The 18,360-nt window shown below is 43.1% G+C and overlaps 1 protein-coding gene across 1 annotated transcript in view; it reads right to left on the bottom strand.

Annotated features, from left to right (window-relative positions):
* Sec24d (SEC24 homolog D, COPII coat complex component) overlaps positions 1-18,360 on the bottom strand; it is an 83,059-nt gene that overhangs the window by 2,112 nt on the left and 62,587 nt on the right. Inside the window, exons 14-21 of the mRNA XM_051185562.1 lie at positions 11,576-11,692; positions 10,804-10,974; positions 8,197-8,293; positions 7,931-8,076; positions 6,864-7,002; positions 6,173-6,291; positions 2,137-2,316; positions 1,125-1,316 (exon numbers count right to left, since the gene is read on the bottom strand). Coding sequence (XP_051041519.1) covers positions 1,125-1,316; positions 2,137-2,316; positions 6,173-6,291; positions 6,864-7,002; positions 7,931-8,076; positions 8,197-8,293; positions 10,804-10,974; positions 11,576-11,692 — 1,161 coding nt within the window. The remainder of the gene's footprint in view (positions 1-1,124; positions 1,317-2,136; positions 2,317-6,172; positions 6,292-6,863; positions 7,003-7,930; positions 8,077-8,196; positions 8,294-10,803; positions 10,975-11,575; positions 11,693-18,360) is intronic.

The raw sequence follows: 18,360 nt of genomic DNA on the forward strand, positions 1-18,360 counted from the left end.
ACTAATGCTCACATCCATCCCTTTTGTGTTTTATGGCATTATGGTGGATCATTTTATATAAGAAGTGATATTAAGTATATAATAAATTTATCAGAGTGCCAAATGAGTTTAAAAATAAAGTAATCCTATTTGGGCTTTGGTTTTGTTTCATTTTTTTTTTTTTTAATAGTGAGGAGGTATGATAAGAAAAGCAGAAGCCCTGGACTCTTGCTCTGTGGTAGAGAGACCCCTATGTCATGTGCACTTGGGACCTGCAGGGAAGTTTGCAGCAAATGTTAACTCTCACATTGGTGCTGAGTTTTCACTTGAAAATAGATATCTGTATTCATTTCTCCATCAAAACAATTTCTTTTGCCATGACTAACAGAAGGGGAAAGTCATGGTTTAAGGTAGGGCTGGGGACATACTCTGCTTTGTGTGATTTTTATTTTGTGCCTCATTAATATTAGTATGTGGCAAAATACCTCTGAAGGATTCTGAATGTTCTCAAACAGGCAGTTCAGCGGCAAGGATGAAGAAACGGTAGTTGAAAAGTAAATGCAAGCTCTACCTCTGACCTTATCACCTGCAAGCACCTGCCCCTAGTTCATCAGGAACATTCTGTTGCAGCATCTACTTTACTCATGTGTCAAGAGAATGAGTATGGGTTTAAAGTACATGTGGCCAGTAGCCACTGGCAGACAGCAGGGAGTCTTCAAGTGTTGTCAGTGGATATGTACTGCGTGAGTGCATGCGTGCGTGCAGCTGTCTGTCTGTCTGTCGGCATATGCCACATATGTACAGGTTCCCATGGAGGTCAGAATAAGTTGTCAAATCCCCTAGACCTGGTGTTACAGTCAGCCACAAGCTACCTTATGTGGGTTCTGGGAATTGAACTTGGGTCCTCTGCAAGCATTCTTATCTACTGAACCATCTCTTCAGCCCTCTGTATTATCAGTTCCTATTGAAGCCATGTTTAATTTAACACTTCAGGAAATTATTTTACATTTTCCAGTTTTTAATTCATCAAAATATGATTCTCATACAGAACTATATGAGAACTGGTTTTCTTTGTATCATAAAATTGCACATAGATTTTAAAAATGCATATTTGTATTTTATCATAAAAATAGAAAATTACCTACCATTTCTGTGTTGATATGTGCAAATGATGGCACATTAAATATTCCTTGAATCAGATCTGGTGAGCTACTCACTCCGAGCCATAAGAACATGTTCAGACCATTAGCCAGCAGGAATATTCCTTCTTCGGAGAGTCGGGACTCAGAGCAGCGGACAGCAGCCGGCAGCAATGTGCTCTTCACATCTAATGTGTGCTGTTTGGGCAAAGTCAAGAGACTCAGGAAGTCATCCCTTTCCCGCTTTTCATTTCCTTTCTCTTTGTCCTGTCCCTCCCTTACAGCATACAGTTTATCAAAACCTATGTGCTGACAATCCAAGTTTATGTGACAATGAATCATTTGAAAGAATTCATTTCTTACCCTGGCATCTAACACAATTTGTCACTGACTGCATCATTGCTGAGTGCCTACTGTTTCTTACCACAAAGACTAAGGAGGAGTTGCATGCAGCCTACCAGCCTTCTAGAACTCTGAGAAAAAGTCCAGGCAGAGTGCCTGGCATTCAAAATATTAACAATGCATCAATAAAGTGGAATGTACTGTCATGGGAACCCTGGAGGTCAAGGGCAGCTGGACTCTTGCATGGCACAGATATCCCCAAGCATGTGATCACACAAGTCCCTGTCTGCATTTGAGAAAGGCCAGTGTGAACAAACATGGTGACTCTTAGACAGCCACACATTAGGTGAAAACCGATCTTTCACACTGCTCTAATCCCCCCAGTACATGCAGAAGTGGTCTTCTATGACGTGCAGTTTGAAAGACGTTTTCTGGCACCCACGTGTTTAGACTTCTAAGAGTGCCTACTTAACTGAATGTTACCAGTTTAAGAGTGGTACAGAAAGCAATCTGAACAATTCAGTGAGACGGGACTCCCCACGCCCTTCCCCAGGCATGCTGAGCACAGCAACTCGGTGAGAGAGCTTCCGCTTGATTTGACTGAATTTCTTAGAAGCAAGAGCCTCCCCTGCCAAACAGGTCTAGGGGGCTCACAGTCACCTCACCGCACACTTACTATTGGCAGGAGCTGTGGATAGAAGAAGAGCTGGGTGTCAGCCACACCCATGGTCATGACCAGCTGCCGTTGGTATGCCCGTTCATCAGGGGAGATCTCTGGTCTACTGAGCAGCACACTGTTTTTTAACAAACAGTTCATGTACACAGGCAGTACTTTCATGGAATCTGGCAGTATAAGCTGAAAAAGAAAACATCTGTTTCACGAGCCTGTCCGATTTTTAGCTTTCTCGTGTGTGTGTGTGTGTGTGTGTGTGTGTGTGTGTGTGTGTGTGTGTGTTTGCGTGTGTGCAGGCCAGAAGACAACTTTCATATCAAGAAGGCCTTCTGCCTCGTTTGAGACAAAGTCTCACCAGTTAGGCCAGGCTGACTGGTGAGCCCCAGGGATTGTCCTGTCCCCAACACTGAGATCACACCTCTCTACTGTGCCCAAGATTTTTATGTGGGCTCTGAGATTAATGCAGGTCCTCACATTTATGAGGCAAGGATGTGGCTAGTAAGAATCTCCCCAGATCTTTATGTATTTTCCCATTTAAAAAAAAAAAAAAAAAAGATATACATGCTCAGAATCAACAACGAACAACGACAAGAGATTTTTTCCCTCCCTGCAGGATTCTAATGTGATTTGTATCTCATCTTCCACCTCACATCCTATCATATCAGGAGTCTCCTCTCATGACCTGCTGCAAGAGGGGTGTAAAGCACGAACTTGTTAACTGACTTAGGCAAGCACATCCCAGAATGTTCTACCTGACCTTTTTTTTTTTTTCACCTCAACCGCTAATCTCATTTCTTTTCTTTTTGTAGATTAGTTTTTTGGAGACAGTCTTTCACTGTGTAGCTCTGGCTATCCTGGAACTCACGCTGTAGACCAGGCTGGCCTTGAACTCACAGAGATGCGCCCACCTCTGCCATCTGAGTGCTGGGATTAAGGGTGTGGCGTGTCACCACTGCCTGCCTTTCTGATCTCATTTCAGGCAGTAAACGTATGCTTTCTCCCGTGGGACGCTCTTCTCATTGTAGTTTTCCCTAAGCCAACTTTACATACTCCATTACTTCCTCAGCCACGGGAAATGGACAAAAGAAAAACAAAACAAAACAAAACAAACAAACAAACAAAAAACAAACGAAGGGACTGAAACATGGCCAAGTTTCGGAGCCAGTAGCCCCCGTGCTGTTTGTAAACAACTTATAACACAGTATGAAGAGATCCTCCCAAACAGATGTGCACATATACCTTCTAAATAAGTAGAAACCTCACTTACTGCTTCAAGTTACCCAGGAATATTATGGGAGCTTACATATTGATCATTTTAAATGCCACAAAGGGGTGAGCTGGCATCTGTGCCACAGCTCTAAGGAGGCTGGGTTAGGGGCCCAAGCGAAGGAAATGGAGGGACAAGAATGACAGCTGATGGGAAAATGTTGTTACAGATGGAGGAAAGCAAAAAGGGAGTTTTACTCTGTAATTCTGAGGTTAAAAAGAAAGCATATCACAGATTATTACTGTAAAACTTCTCCCGAAGATCCCTGACTCCTCCGTAATTAAATTGCCTTGGAGAGAAAAGGTTCTAGTTAGGCATGAGCCAAAATTCATGAAAGTCTGGTTTGACCAAGTTTGGAAAATTCTTTGCATTTTCTAATGGCAGAGCAGTAATGATCAAAACCACTGGCAAGTTTGTAGTCTTTACCTTTTTTTATTTTATTTTTTTTTTTTAAAAAAAACACTTCAGCGGCATTTTAAATAAAAGATGTACTACTGTATATGTAAGAATGCACTCAAATGCATATCTGTGCAGTGCACACACACCTCATGACCTCAGAAGTCAGAAGAGGGTTTGGATCTCCTGGATCTGGAGTCACAGAGGTTGTGAGCCACCACGTGGGTGCTGGGGGCCAAACTCAGTCCTACAAGAATGCTCCCAAATGCTGAGTCATCTCTCCAGCCACTGGCTTGCCTTTTGAGGAGCATTTCACTCCAAAATAATGAGTGGCCTATTAGATTTCAAAAAGATAACTAGCCCTACTTACACAAGAAGATTTACTGGAACATTCTTTTGACTACTCTCATGGCTGAACATCTGAGTCAGAGTGGTACCTCCTTAAATTTTTGTCCTCTAAGTGACTTCTCTTGCCTTTCGTAATTGAGCAAAAGCAACCCACTCAGGTCTGTTACACAAAGTATATTTCTTTGTGGTCTGGCTTGGTGTTGGGGCCTGGGTATGGAAACTGCCCGGCAGCCTCGGTATTGAAGGCTTAGTCCTCAGTGCATCACCATTCAGAGGTGGGTGTTGGAGGAGGGCCCTCACTTCATTGGTGGTTGGAGGATGCAACTCAAACAGCAGGTATCATCTCTATTAACTCACCCTGAGCAAAACAAGCACCACAATGGTTTGTCCTACACTGTTTAAGCCATAAAAACAGATGATCTAGTGTAGACACGAGTCTTCCCTTAAACCAGAAGGAAATGGTAAGGTTTACTTTTCCCCCCCTTAATTAGGCAACAGATTGGCTTTTCACCTAAGATCTTTAAAGGCGATTATTTCAATGTTAGCAAATAAACTTGAAGAGAAGACACTGACTGCCCCAGCTCTGTATCAACTGATCCTCCAAAAGGTGACACACTCCAGAAGTAGAAGAGTGTCTTCCAGAAATCCAAGACACATAGTGAAGATGGGTACAAAGTGCTCATGACTGGATTCCATTCAAGCCAGGCCCCACGAATGCATGGTGGGCTCATGTGACTCAAACAAAGGCACTGCCCAGCTATGCAGCCGGTCTGCCTGCCTTTTCCTCCCCGACTCCTTCCTTCCTTCCTTCCTTCCTTCCTTCCTTCCTTCCTTCCTTCAGTTTTGTTTGTTTGCTTGTTGGTTTGTTTGTTTGAGACAGGCTCTCACAGAGCTCAGGTAAGCCACAGTAACCTCGAACACCTGACCCTGCTTCCTCCCCTTCAGTGCGTGGGAATTACAGGTGCATGCCATTTCACCTGGCTTCTGCAATAGTACTGAACCGTGAATCCCTAAAGTGAAAATATACCAAATAATAAAGAGAACTGAACAGATTCAGCAGTTGGCCGAACAACTGTCCCCACGGAAGGGCAAAGAACGTTTGAGGAGTCCCTTCGAGCAGCACCAAGGGGGACTACCCTGAGGAGGGCGGCACAATAAATGCTCGTCTTCCTGTCCTCCTTTATCAGCTGTGAATTTAGATGCAGGATTTGTGGGTGTTCTCTTCCTGCCTACAGCTTCCTCCAAGGCGAGGAACCGCTTTACTGGAGAATGGGGCTAGGAAAACGTCTACCAGTGTTTCACTGAGTTCTTTTTCATCAGAGTGAGATGTTCGGTATACAGCTATGAGAACTGGCATCTACCGATGTGTGGAAGAATGTGAACCAGAGGGCACAAGCAAAACATTTGGTTTAACCCCTCTAAGTAAGGTTTACCTGAAAGATCTAAAATTTCAAATTTCTAAGATGATGAACAAAGACAATTTTTTTCAAAGTGATTCTATTAATTATGTGTAAGCTAAGGCAGGAGGATTGCCATTCATTTGAGACGAGCCTGATCTACACAGAGTCACAGGTCAGCCAGATCTACATAGACTAAGTCTCAATATGTAACTTTTAAATGAAAATAATTCCATCACTTATAAGTTCTATTTCTTAAAAAGCCATTGTTACTACTGCCATCAGTTCACAGCAACATTTTGTATGCCTAAAATGTATTTAAGCAAATACATTTCACAACAAAGTATCTGGGTCTACATACAAAGGGAATCCTGTTTTATTATGACATTCCTCTGTTGATAAACAGTGTAGTTGTGACTGCCACATTTTTGGTTCAGACACTTTGTTAAGCCCAGGCTTCTTTCTTGATGTTGGCTACAAAGACACATGCATCCATTGTCATGGTCCCCTTCCCATGCCAGGTGCATCCTTAGTTTCTTTGGCTGCATGCTCTACCTTGGAGCATCTGGCTGCATGCAGCAGCTGCACACACACTTGCTCTGCACATGCTTGCTGCTCATAGGGAACTCACCTGGCTTGCTGCAGATGGACTGGCGCAGTGCTTCCGGTAACATGCCAGCATATGAGCAGTCTGATTGACTAGAATTTCCCGGATGACCTTCAGAGGCTGGTTCAAAACTGCTTTAAAAGCTGGGAGTGCAAAGCAGAAGCTTTAGAAACTAATCTCTTCAAATAATAACAAAGAGCAAATTGCTGTTATCTTGAGACAACCGAACAAGGATAATGTTCTTGCTGCTGGCCCTCTTCTCAGTACATAGGATGATCCAGGCCACGAAGGACAATGGTCTAATTATAGCAAAGGGTTACATTAACCCAGATTTATCTTGAAACTACTAGAAATAGAATTCTATGCACAGAAAAGACAGGCCAGCCTATTGTCTGCCCAAGCCCTGACATCTGAAGGCTGTAATGCTCTCTTTTAGGGAAGCAAAACAAACAAACAAACAAACACAGATAATCAACATACATTGGTGCAAGTCACCGTTGCTAGAGGGCACACTCACATACACTTAAACTTCACCTTATCCTCCTTATTAGCAAGGAAACTTAAGGCACATCTGTGTGGCCCAGCCCTAGAGGCTTGCCACTCATTACAGCTGATGGCACTGACCATTCTTCAACCTTGGGCTTCACCACTATGTATTTTCCAGCTTCTGACTAGTTACCCAACGAGTCTCGACTGAATCACCGATCGATGCTACCTGACTTGGCAAAGAAGTTGATAAGAGCATCTGTTTCACAGCTCTTGTAGAGGTCTGCTAGCTGGGTGCTGCAGTTCAAGGCGAGACTGTGGATCCGCAGTCGGCGCTGACCACTGATGGTTGTGTAGAGCACAGCACACTGGAAGCAACAGCAAGAATGAGCGCTACTGGTCCAGACCCACACAAGCACTCTGACCCTGCTCACATGCATAGAGCAGAGGCTAAGTCGGGCCCCTATATGCTGAGTTTCTAACCCCAGCACCCCAGGGTGTGGCTTCATTCGGAGGTGGAGCCTGCATTGTTTTATTTTTGAGACTAATATAATCACAACATTTCTCCCTCCCCTTTCCTCCTCCAAAACCCTCCCATATGCCCCTCCACACTCACCTTCAAATTTCACTAATTGTTATTGTATATGTATGTATGTATACACTTATTTTTTCCTTAACAACATGTTAAGTCCATAGAATGTCACATGAATGTATGTTTTCAGAGCTGACCATCTGGTCCTAGACAACCAATATATGTGCTCTTCCTTAGGGAAGACCATGGAGGTAGCACCTTTAAAAGGGTGAGTTAACTAAAAATGAACGAATTGGAGTGGGGTCACATGACTGCAAGAATCTTGAACACAGACTCTTCATGGGAACCAATTTCTGACACCTGGCACTTCCCATCAGTTGGCAGGGCTAATGACTGCCATGTCACATTAAGTAGCATATATGAATCAACCTATGGGTGAACCACACGAGAGTCATGTTAGGGCTCCTGCTTTGAAGAAAGAGAACTGAGTTTTGTTAGGAAGAGAGTAGCACGTTCGGTATCATGTAACAAAGGCCAGCATGGGGACTGAAGAGATGGCTCAGAGTTAAGAGCACTGGCTGCTCTTCCAGAGTTCCTGAGTTCAATTCCCAGCAACCACATGGTGGCTCACAACCCTCTGTAATAGGATCTGGTGCCCTCTTCTGGCCTGCAGGCATACATGCAGGCAGAACACTGACTACATAATAAACAAACAAATCTTTAAAATAAAAATTTAAAAAGGGCCATCATGACAGCTTGTTCACCTGGATCAAGGCCCCAGCATCCTCACTGAGCTTGTCATCATGCTTGAACTCTACAGTCACGGCCTTATCACAGTCGATGGCTGCCATTTCTACATCCGTGGTGTTGTTCATAAATATTCCACCAAAGAAATCAGTGGCCCTGAAACCTAGAGTACAGGAAGAGAGGAAAATTGGCTGATTTGAATTCTGCTATTCTCTGTTGGGCTGTTACTTAAAGAGAAAATAATTGTGCAGAAGAGACGTGAAATTATATAAATGATAATTACCTGTGCTCGTACGAACCCTCATAATAGCATCGAAGCCTATTTTCTTCTCAATATCATTTCGGAGGTCATTCAAAAACTGTTGGCTATCCAAATTTACCTAAAAGATAAGATGTGGTCAGTGGCCACCAGGTGGCAGCAAAAGACTTCAAATGACGTTACTTTCCACTGATTTTTTTTTTTTTGAAATAATTATTTTTGTATTTTTATTTAGCACATTTACAAGTATATCTTATGTACGTATATAATCTTGTGAAAATACACAATCTTTGGGCAATGACTCAAGGTTAAGCTCCTAAGTCAAATCCTTAATTTTATTTTGCAAATGGAGAAATAGCATAAGTCATTCACTCAGGGATTTAGTCCTAGACACGGGAAACGTGCATTGCTTAACAAATTCAGTGAGGCTGGGGAAAGACACTGTAATGGTGGGGGGCAGAGGTGTGGGGTGGGGTGAGGGGGTGGATAGGGCGTGTCTTTTATTCAAATCATATTAAAGGTCTGAAGCTCAGTCAGAGTTCAGACAGAGTCTGGAGAGTAAACCCTTCCCTTGGACTTCTCGACTCCTCTTTTAAATTGTATTTCTGAAAGCTGTTCACAGCCCACACCTAAGCAATACATACACACACACACACACACACACACACACACACAGAGAGAGAGAGAGAGAGAGAGAGAGAGAGGAGAGAGAGAGAGAGAGAGAGAGAGAGAGAGAGAGAGAGAGAGAGAGAGAGATTCCTATCCCCAATCCACAAGACCAGGTGAAGGAAAGAGGAATCAGTCATCACAGCCAATCCTCACAGGGCACTGCAGGCACACCAAAAGTCTATGTCCCTGACTGCCATTTTCATCTAGCAATATTATTTAATGGAGACACTATTGAGTTTTCTCTCTTAAAGCTAAGAAGGAGGTGCTAAGATATGATTCAGTCTACAACAGTGCACATAAAACCTGAAGTGATTAACGCTAACACTGGTTATGAAATGTTCTACTTCCTGAAAGTGCAGACGGTTTTCTTCTATTGCGATATGAGAGCACTTCTTTTCTAATAACATTAATGGAATCAACAATAAAGTTTTGTATATTGACAAACAAGTACAGGGCTTTTATCAAAAACTACGCAGAACCAGCGCGCTCCTTAGGGAATGACAGTGACAGCGGTGAGGTCCAGGGCCTCTTGCCAACACTGTCCTTGGTCTCTCTGCAGCTAATTCACTCTAAGAAGATAGCCTCACCCAGCACTACCCCAGCCAGGACTTTGCTCACAAGGAACCCAAGATGGAGGTCTCTGATCAGATGTATCTCCCTCACTGAGAGAGTACACTGAGACAGTCACCGTGAGCCTCAAACACCCAGAATTCCGACCAGACGAGTGTCTGAATTTTATGTCCTAGTGTACCTGCAACGACCTATGTTTTTCCAGAAGTCTTCAATGGGCAACCGCAGCTTTTACAACGTAGTTCACTTTCAGTCTTTGTTCTTACTAAGTCTCTCACTTAACTTCCCAAACACAAATGTAACTGAGTGCTGCTTTTTCACTCCTAAGCTTGAAACAGAATGAGAATTAGAAACAGCCCTCTATGACCAGCTGCCCTGTGGAGCACAAATGTCAGCGGCCTGGCCCTGGATCTTCCTGGAGCGGCACCCATTCTCTGTGCCAAAATACAGTAAGACTTCAAGGCACAACTGTCCACAAGAGGAGCTTGTGATGTGCCTATCCTAAACTGGGGGGGGGGGGGGGGGAGGGTGCCTTTGCCTAATTCGGGGGAGGCACATTAGTTCAATGTGGAAGGGCAGGATGTAATGAACGGAACCTGCCTCAGAGTTAAACAAATTAAAGCAAACATGCAGTTAGGTTTTCAAACATCATCTTAGATATACATCTCTTATATAAAGCACACTTTCCCCCCACAGCAAAGCTCACATTAATATTCAACTCTGAGGTAGTGTGAGCCCAGTGTGTGGCCAAAATCAGTCAAACAGGCATGGTTTTACATCTACTGAATTTACTTTCGCTAGTTCTGCACAACCTGACACAACTTTCTTAATTCATAAACACGCCACAAACTTCAGCTGGGCTGGGGAGATGGCTCAGACTTTAAAAGCACTTGTAGTGTGAGCCTAATGTGTGAGCCTAATGACTTGAGTTTGGTCCCGACCCACATGAAAGAACACAGACAAACAACAATGAACAGGTGTGGTAGCTTGAAGCTGTAATCCCAGAACTCCTATGGCAAGGCAGAAGGCAGAGACAGGAGAATTCCCAGGAAGCTTTCTGGCTACTAGCCTAGGACATCACACAGTACACTGGAAGAAACAGGGAAGACTCTACCTCAGCTGGATGGAAGGGGAGAATTGACGCCTCAGAGTCCTCCACGAGCACCAGAAGCTCTCAGTGATACGTGTATACCTGCATACTCACGAGCCTCCTCCCCATACAAGCCAGAGAGAGAGAGACAGAGACAGAGAGATAGAGAGAAAGAGACAGCGAGACAGAGACAGAGAGAGAGTGGGGGGGGAGAAACAAAGACAGAGACAAAGTATATTTTAAGGAAATATTCACAATTCAAACAGGAGGAAACGCGGAAGAACAGATGGCTTGCCACTTACCCGAAACACATTGTACTTGTACAGAGTCCCTCCGGTGAGCAGAGGCACCAACCCCAAGGAAGCCACGTCCACATACTGACTGGGAAAGAGGAAGAGAGTCACCGAGCAGCTATTGGCCACACAGTCCTTGGCCAGAGACTCATAGACTGCTGTTTGGGGCTGGAAAAGTATCTGAAGAAAAGGATGAAAGAAATGAAAAATGAAAAGCTATGTGGTATTTTAAGTTTCTATTAAGTTGCTTTAATTGAAAACTTTAAATGGGGAGACTATGGGATTTCTCCCTCCAGTAAGCGGACTGGGCTAATAAAATAGTTGGTTGCCTGCAGGTTGTTTGATACTCTAACACCCCTAATGGGGCTGTCCCTGTCCCCACCCTCAGCCCACACCCTGAGCCCATAGGCCTGATGCAGCTCTGTGGATTGGAAGATGCTGTGTGACTGAGAGGTGTGCCCGGCAGGCAGATCCATCTTCCATCCACAGGCTCTCTTGAGTTTGTGTGACGGCCCCCTTTCAGCATGCGGTGCCTTTGCTTCACGACTAGTGTCCCTACCCCAGGAAAGTGATGTCACAGCGCATCTGCCTTCCATTACTCTAAAATTCTCATCTCACATAGATTACCCATGGAAGATGTTTCCATTTTGATATGTCAGCTATCAGCTTCCCTAGCAATATGAAACTCCTTAATGGTTTGCAGTTCAAAATACTCAGGAAGTGTGGGACCCCTTTTAATAGCACTGCAGTGGGCACTTGAAAGAGTAACGCTCCCCGGTACCTTCTCTTTGTCTGTGTTAACCAGTTTTTTATCATCTCTGTTCTTGAGCTTTCCCGGTGCTTCTGCAGTAGGCAAGGAGGAATGGAAGATGAATAGCTTCCCAGGGCACTCTGCTGCCTAAAAACATCAGACAAAATGTTTGGCTGTCAAGGTTTCAAGAGTGTCATAAATACATGAAAATTCCACCTCGATCCAGTCAGAAAGGCAACAAAATAAAAAACACAACAAACTACTGTTGGGGATGGGGACAAAAGGGACCTCTTGAGTGTCCCTAGAAGGAATGCCAGCCAACCAAGTCCCTCCAGAAACCGAAGAACCACCATACGGTGGGGATGAGTTTTCTGAGAAATTCTGCTTGTAGACTGCCTTTATGAATCAAACTTTCACCCAACCTGGGACGGAGTTAATAATGTGCTTGGAGATAATTTACATGCTGTATTCATTCTGATTGCATACTTCATACTCAGCCTGTTCAGAATTCACTGACCTTTGAAAAGAACCAATGTAACTAATCTTTCTATACTTTGAACTCCCTGGTATAACAGGTTCTCTATTTCTCCTTAGTGACCCATTCATGCCACGGACTTAGGACAATGTATGTGTGACTAAGCTATGTTGGATACACCTAAGACCAGTCACTGGAAGCTGAGAGGCATTAAAAGCAACACAAAGGAGTTTAAAAAAAAAAAAAAACAATATGTGAGGATAGATCAATGACATGTGGTTGTGGCTTTGTGTGCCGATCTGGGTCAGTAGGGCCTAAAGGGAACTTCCTCTCTTGTGAGCCATCTACAGATGGCTGATTAAGATATAAGTTCCTATTTGCTGTGCTGTTCGGTGCATAAAGAGAATGGCCGTTTTTCAGGAGACCTGATCAGGTCAGAGCCCTTCAAATCCAATCGAGCTCATTCTCTGGTAAACAACCCCAAGGATTAGTTTCTTTTCTTTAATGTGACACTGTCTTACCTGGTGACAAAGATACAGCACACACACACACACACACACACACACACACACACACACACACACCACACACACACACATATTCCCCTGAGTCCACACACCACAGGGATACGTGCAAATCCATGTTTATCATAGCACTGCTCACATCAGTCAAGTAATAGAATCAGTCTATGTGTTCATCAATAGGGGACATTGTGTACATGTAGTCCACATACACAATGGAATTTTATTCAGCCATAAAGCAGAATGAAATTATTGCTGGGAAATGGAGATTATCACTATTAAATATGTCAAATTAAATAAGCCAGACTTAGAAAGACAAGTTTTCTCTCGCTTTTGGCTCCTGTGTTTTATATACACGCAGAAAGCCAAACATGCACAGGGCATGCTAGCAGAATAGATACCGGAGAAGGGAAAGACATTTTTCCAGGGAGGGGAAGGGGGGTTAGGTGCAGGAGAACCAGGATGAATGCAGCGTGATCCACAGTGGGTGTAAGTCAAAACAGCATCTGGAAACTGCCCACTCCTTTTCAGCAGGTTTGGAATGTTCTTCAGAACTAAAATCGCATGAAAGCAACAGCCTGTGTTTGTGTCTGAACGGTCGTCACCACTTTTCCCCTCAGATTTAAATGACCCTCCCTTCTGCTTTCTGCCTTAAGACAGTATCTAGTCTTTTACTGTAAAAAGGAAAGTGAAAATCACATTATACAGAGACTTCCTGTGTTAACTGGATCAAATTAAAAATACCTCTCCCAATCACACATTCAGCTCTCAAAAATATAAAGTAAAACATTTCTTGTCTGAGCTACCCAATTCCCCTAGAGAATTCACTATCAATGTTCTCTGTGCCCATATGGACATTGCCTAGTCACTGAAGGGCTGAAATTTTGAACTACAATGATCACAGGTCCTTGTCCCCACAGGCTAGGGGTTGACTCTTTGACTTTAGGACACTTAGCTCCTCTAAGCTTCATACATGCTACACATGATGTAGATATAGCAACCACAGAACACAATGGTTGGAAGACTTTGATGGTTCAGTTATCCATAATAAGCATACTTAATTGTCTGGTTAGATGATGACAGGGCCCTACTGTGGGCCCTACTCTGGGGCTGGGGAGAGGGCTGAAAGGACAAAGTGCTTGCCATTCAAATGTGAGGACCTGAGTTCAGCTCCCCCAGCCCTGCATAAAAACCTGGTAGGCATGCTGGATGCCTGCAACCCCAGGAGAAACAGAGAAGACCAGCCAGAATTGGCAAGCTCCAGGTTCAGGAGAAACTCTGCTGCAATGGGGGGGGTAAGAAGTGGGGGCAGGGAGCAGGGGGGAGGGGAAGGGAGAGGGGGCCAGTCTAGGCAGCACTCGATGTTGATGTCAACTTCAGCTCCCCCATGTACCCACACACATGATCACACATATGCTCATATTTGCACACATATACCACACATACATACACATGCAAAAAGTTTACAAGAAACAACACACACATATGCAAGGACACATACAGTAGCTATATTTATTTATCCTTATTCAATCACTTCATTTTAGAGCTATAATTCACTAATCGCAGACTTATAAAGCATTTTCCATCTGGCAAATGGATTATACTCCTATAAAGTTGATGTCTTTGCCAACATTCAATTGTGCTCACGAGAGTGAATCACTCAGGGTGAGATGAATGGCATATGTCCTTCTGACTTCCATAGAAATAGCTTACAATGGGCGGGCCTCAAGAACTCTGTTCAAATTATGTCTCTAATGTTCTTCCTTCCAAGAGACTGGCATTAGAAGCACTGACCGGCCAGCTGCCTCTGTCACTGTCTCCCACTCTGTAGACAGTCTCCCACCCTCTTACAAACCACCGTCTCCTGTAAATGGAGGCTCTCCAAGGAAGGGTGCCTTTATTTTTCCACCCACATCAGGCCTCTGTCTTCTCTCTTTAAGAGTTCCATGTTGTCTGTCAACGGAGTGTCATGATGAATCTTGAAATTGAATTGTGGCATCAATTGTGGATTATCTCAAGGTAGATTTAATCCCTATACGCAGGTAGAAATCTATTTCAGGAATAACCATCAGCATCCATGTGTGTCCAACTCATTTTTAAAGATGTACTTGTATTTATTTTATGTGTTTGAGGGTTTTGCCTGCATGTATTTAAGTACATCGTGCGCACACAGTATCCACAGAGGTCAGGAGAGGGCATAGGACCCACTGGAACCACAGGCAGTTGCGAGCCACCATGTAGGTGCAGGGAACTGAACTTGGGTCCTCTGCAAGAGTAGCCAAGCACTTCAAACCACGAACCATCTCTGTGGCACCCCTTTGCCCAATTCTTATGTGGAAGCTTACTTATCAAGTTATTTGACTTAGATAGTTGATTCTGTCTGCGATTCACATGTAATTGATTAATGCACATGTAAGAGTCTGAAGGAAATAGATTTTACTACATAGCAGGAAAAGGAGTTTGATATTAGAAGATGCTATGTGGACACAGCACACAGAAAGCATGAAGTCCTTAGTGGAGTGTTTCAAGGACATTTAGGAACATGCACAGGGCTTTCCAAACAGCCACAGTTTATCTTTGTGACAAACTTACATTTTTTTCTAATTGTGATCTGTTCTGATCACTTTGACAAGTTTCTTAATAATAATCCTACATATAATTAACATATATTAGTGGTACATAGTAATTATATAATTAGTAGCATATATAATTATATATGTGTGTTACATATTATGTAAAGCTTTTATTCAGTATCTTTCTGGTAGAAAGAAAGGTTATAACAGGAGAGCCTAGTTCTGAAATGCCTTCACAGTAAAATGAGTCCTACTTTCCACCATTTATGTATTTATTTAAGTTAACATTTTCACTCATTTTACATACTGACCACTGATGGGAGATGTCATTCTGTAAATATGTTTCTCTGGTTAATGAATAAAGCACTGTTGGCCAATAGGAAAAGAAGGTAGGAGGACTAGGAGACAAGGAGGAAAGAGGAAGTAGTAAGGAGGGGTCAAGATGGAGAGACTGGAGAGAACAGAAGTCCACTATGCTGAGTCAGGAATCCTCCCTTAAAGGAGCCACGCAAATATCTGCTTGTCTCTCGCAAAGCAGAGTCCAACCCAGAAAAAAACTGTTAGTAAGAAGCCTTGCTTGTCTGTGTTCTTTTGTTTCTAAAACCTTTTTTTTTTTAAAGCTTTTGTTAAATTTTAAGTGGAGTTCTTATTAGCCACGTGGGTGCCATATGTAAGGAGTAAGGTTTTTCCTCCCGCCGCCGGTCTTGTCCCGCCGCCATGCCTGCACCAAATAACACACTGAGACTCTGTATTTGATATAATGCTGTTGGCCAGGTACTAGTTTCTTATTGGCTAGCTCTGTCTTAAGTATTAACCCATTTCTGCTAATCTATGTATTTCCACGTGGTTACCTCTTACTCTCGGAGAGCTGCCTGGAGTCCAGCTAACGTGGCGGTGGGACAAGACTGGCAGCAGGAGGAAAAACATACTCCTTACAGACCACAGCCCTTCCCTACACGCATCTTTCATCTCCCCATCCACTCTGCCTCCATCTCCATGCAGAAAGGGGCAGGCTTCTTATGGACTTGAACAAAGCAGGAACAAACCCCCCGCTGCATCAAAACCGGGCAAGGTAATCCAGCATGGAGAACAAATTCCCAAAAGCCAGCTGAGTGCCAGGGACAAGTCCTGATCTCAGTGCTAGGAACCTGTTTCTACTCTGTGCCCATAGTGAATGGGATCAAATCTCTGCCCTCTGTACACAATATCCTGAGCTATTGACCAAACCGTAGTCCTGGACTTTCCTAAGTTACCCCTGGCCTCCCTACTCCCTATTTTACATTTTACTACCAGAAGAACTGTGTCTTATAATACAGAATTAAGTCTTCCCTGCAATGCTTCATAAAGCTTAGGCACAGGACAGTCTAGACGGCCTTGCAAAACACAAGAACTTGATGATTTTTCTTGCTGTTTGAAAAGAATGAATGATTAAGTGAGGAGCCCTCCTCAACACTGTTTCTCCATTGGACAATCTCAAATGTGTTAGCTTTTGTCCAGTAGTAATGGCTAAGGCGAGAAGAGCACAGACTTCTCATGAAAATTGTACTAATTTGTCTGACTTCCAGCTCTCCAGACCAGACTTTATATTCATGAATTCATATTAGCTTTTTCTCATTTTAAAACATCGAAATTTTTGTGCTGGCTAGTTCACATCAACTTGATACAAGCTAGAGTTATCTGAAAGGAGGGAACCTCCATTGAGAAGATGCCTTCATAAGATCTGGCTATAGGCATTTTCTTAATTAGTGATTGATGAAGGAAGGCCCAGTCCATTGTGGGTGGTACCATCACTGGGCAGGTGGTCCTGGGTTCTAGAAGGAAGCAGGAAGAGCAAGCAATGAAGAGAAAGCCTTTAAGCAATGCTTCTCCATGACTTCTGCATCAGAGACAACTGCCTCTAAGTTCCTGTTCTGACTTCCTTTGATGGTGGACAGTGATACAGAAGTGCAAGCCAAATAAACCTTTTCCTTGCTAAGTTGCTTTGGTCATATGTTTCATCACAGCAATGATAAAAACACTGACTAAAAAACAGTTTTCATATACTTCAAGGATTCCATATTAATAAACATTAATATAACAATGAACTTATAAATAAAAAATGTAATGCAAAAGATACAAAGACATGAATTACAGTGAATCAGACTGTCATAAGTGGATGGCAGAGACTGCTTCGTGCTATAGTTAATCACTGCCTAAGCAACCTCAGACTATATTATTATTGTTATGGACAACAATTCATCGGGATTGGCATTAAATTTTAGATAAAGAACAGCTTGTCATCACTCACTCATTCCTCTCAGATGTAAGCACGTAGTTAAAATTCCAGTCTTAAAGCAGAATGATGTTTAGGGTCTTTTAGGAATTACGATGCGTGGAGAGATTTACTAATGAACCTCTCGTTGGAGAAGAGAACATGGAAAACAAAGCAAACATTTTCAAAGTGAAAAAGAACAGACAGGATTTTGGTTTTTGTGATGTGGAATATTGTAATTTCCGCGGCTTTCTGTTGACCAATGATAGCTTTCAGTTGGGTAGACTCTAATACTGCCAAGTCACTTGTGATATACTGTTAGTTTCACATTAAATTGCTGACTGCTGAAGGACATCCACAACACTGTGAACAAATGCTCCTGATACCATTACCTGAACACTCAGAAATCAGAAAACCTAGACAAGAATCAGATGCTAGGGTCAGACTATACAAATAGATGGAACATTTGTGTGGGATCAGTTCATAAGCTAGGCCCGATAGCACCACTGTTTGCTTGTATCCTTCTTGTCATTATTACTAGTCATTCTATTTTAAAAGTTGCCGTGAACTTAATTTTAATAACACATTCTTAAAACTAACTTCAGGAAAGATCTGACAAAGTACACAGGTTTGACAATTGTGCTAAACAAACAGCAACTGGGAATAGGGTCTTCAGTATCACATTGCTGTCTTCAGTCCAATGAAGACACAATGTCATTTGAGCTCAGCCTCCCTAGACACAAGGACAAGAACCCTCCATGAACGTTAGTCACTTTCCTGACACAAACTGTCCCCAGGCCTTGCCTTCGTATGTTTGAAAACCCCAAGGAAGATGGCAGTATGGGAAGTTTCCTCCACATATCTGATAGTCCTGATTAGACTGAACTGACTTTACAAACAGATCACAGAAGTTCATCTAGAAGCCAAAGCTGAGATCCTGATAAAACAGCTGTTCTGATGCTAACAGCACTGGGTTGTAAACACAGGGAATGCTT

This window comes from Phodopus roborovskii, unplaced genomic scaffold (genome assembly GCF_943737965.1).
Source record: "Phodopus roborovskii unplaced genomic scaffold, PHOROB, whole genome shotgun sequence".
NCBI classification, from domain to species: Eukaryota; Metazoa; Chordata; class Mammalia; order Rodentia; family Cricetidae; genus Phodopus; species Phodopus roborovskii.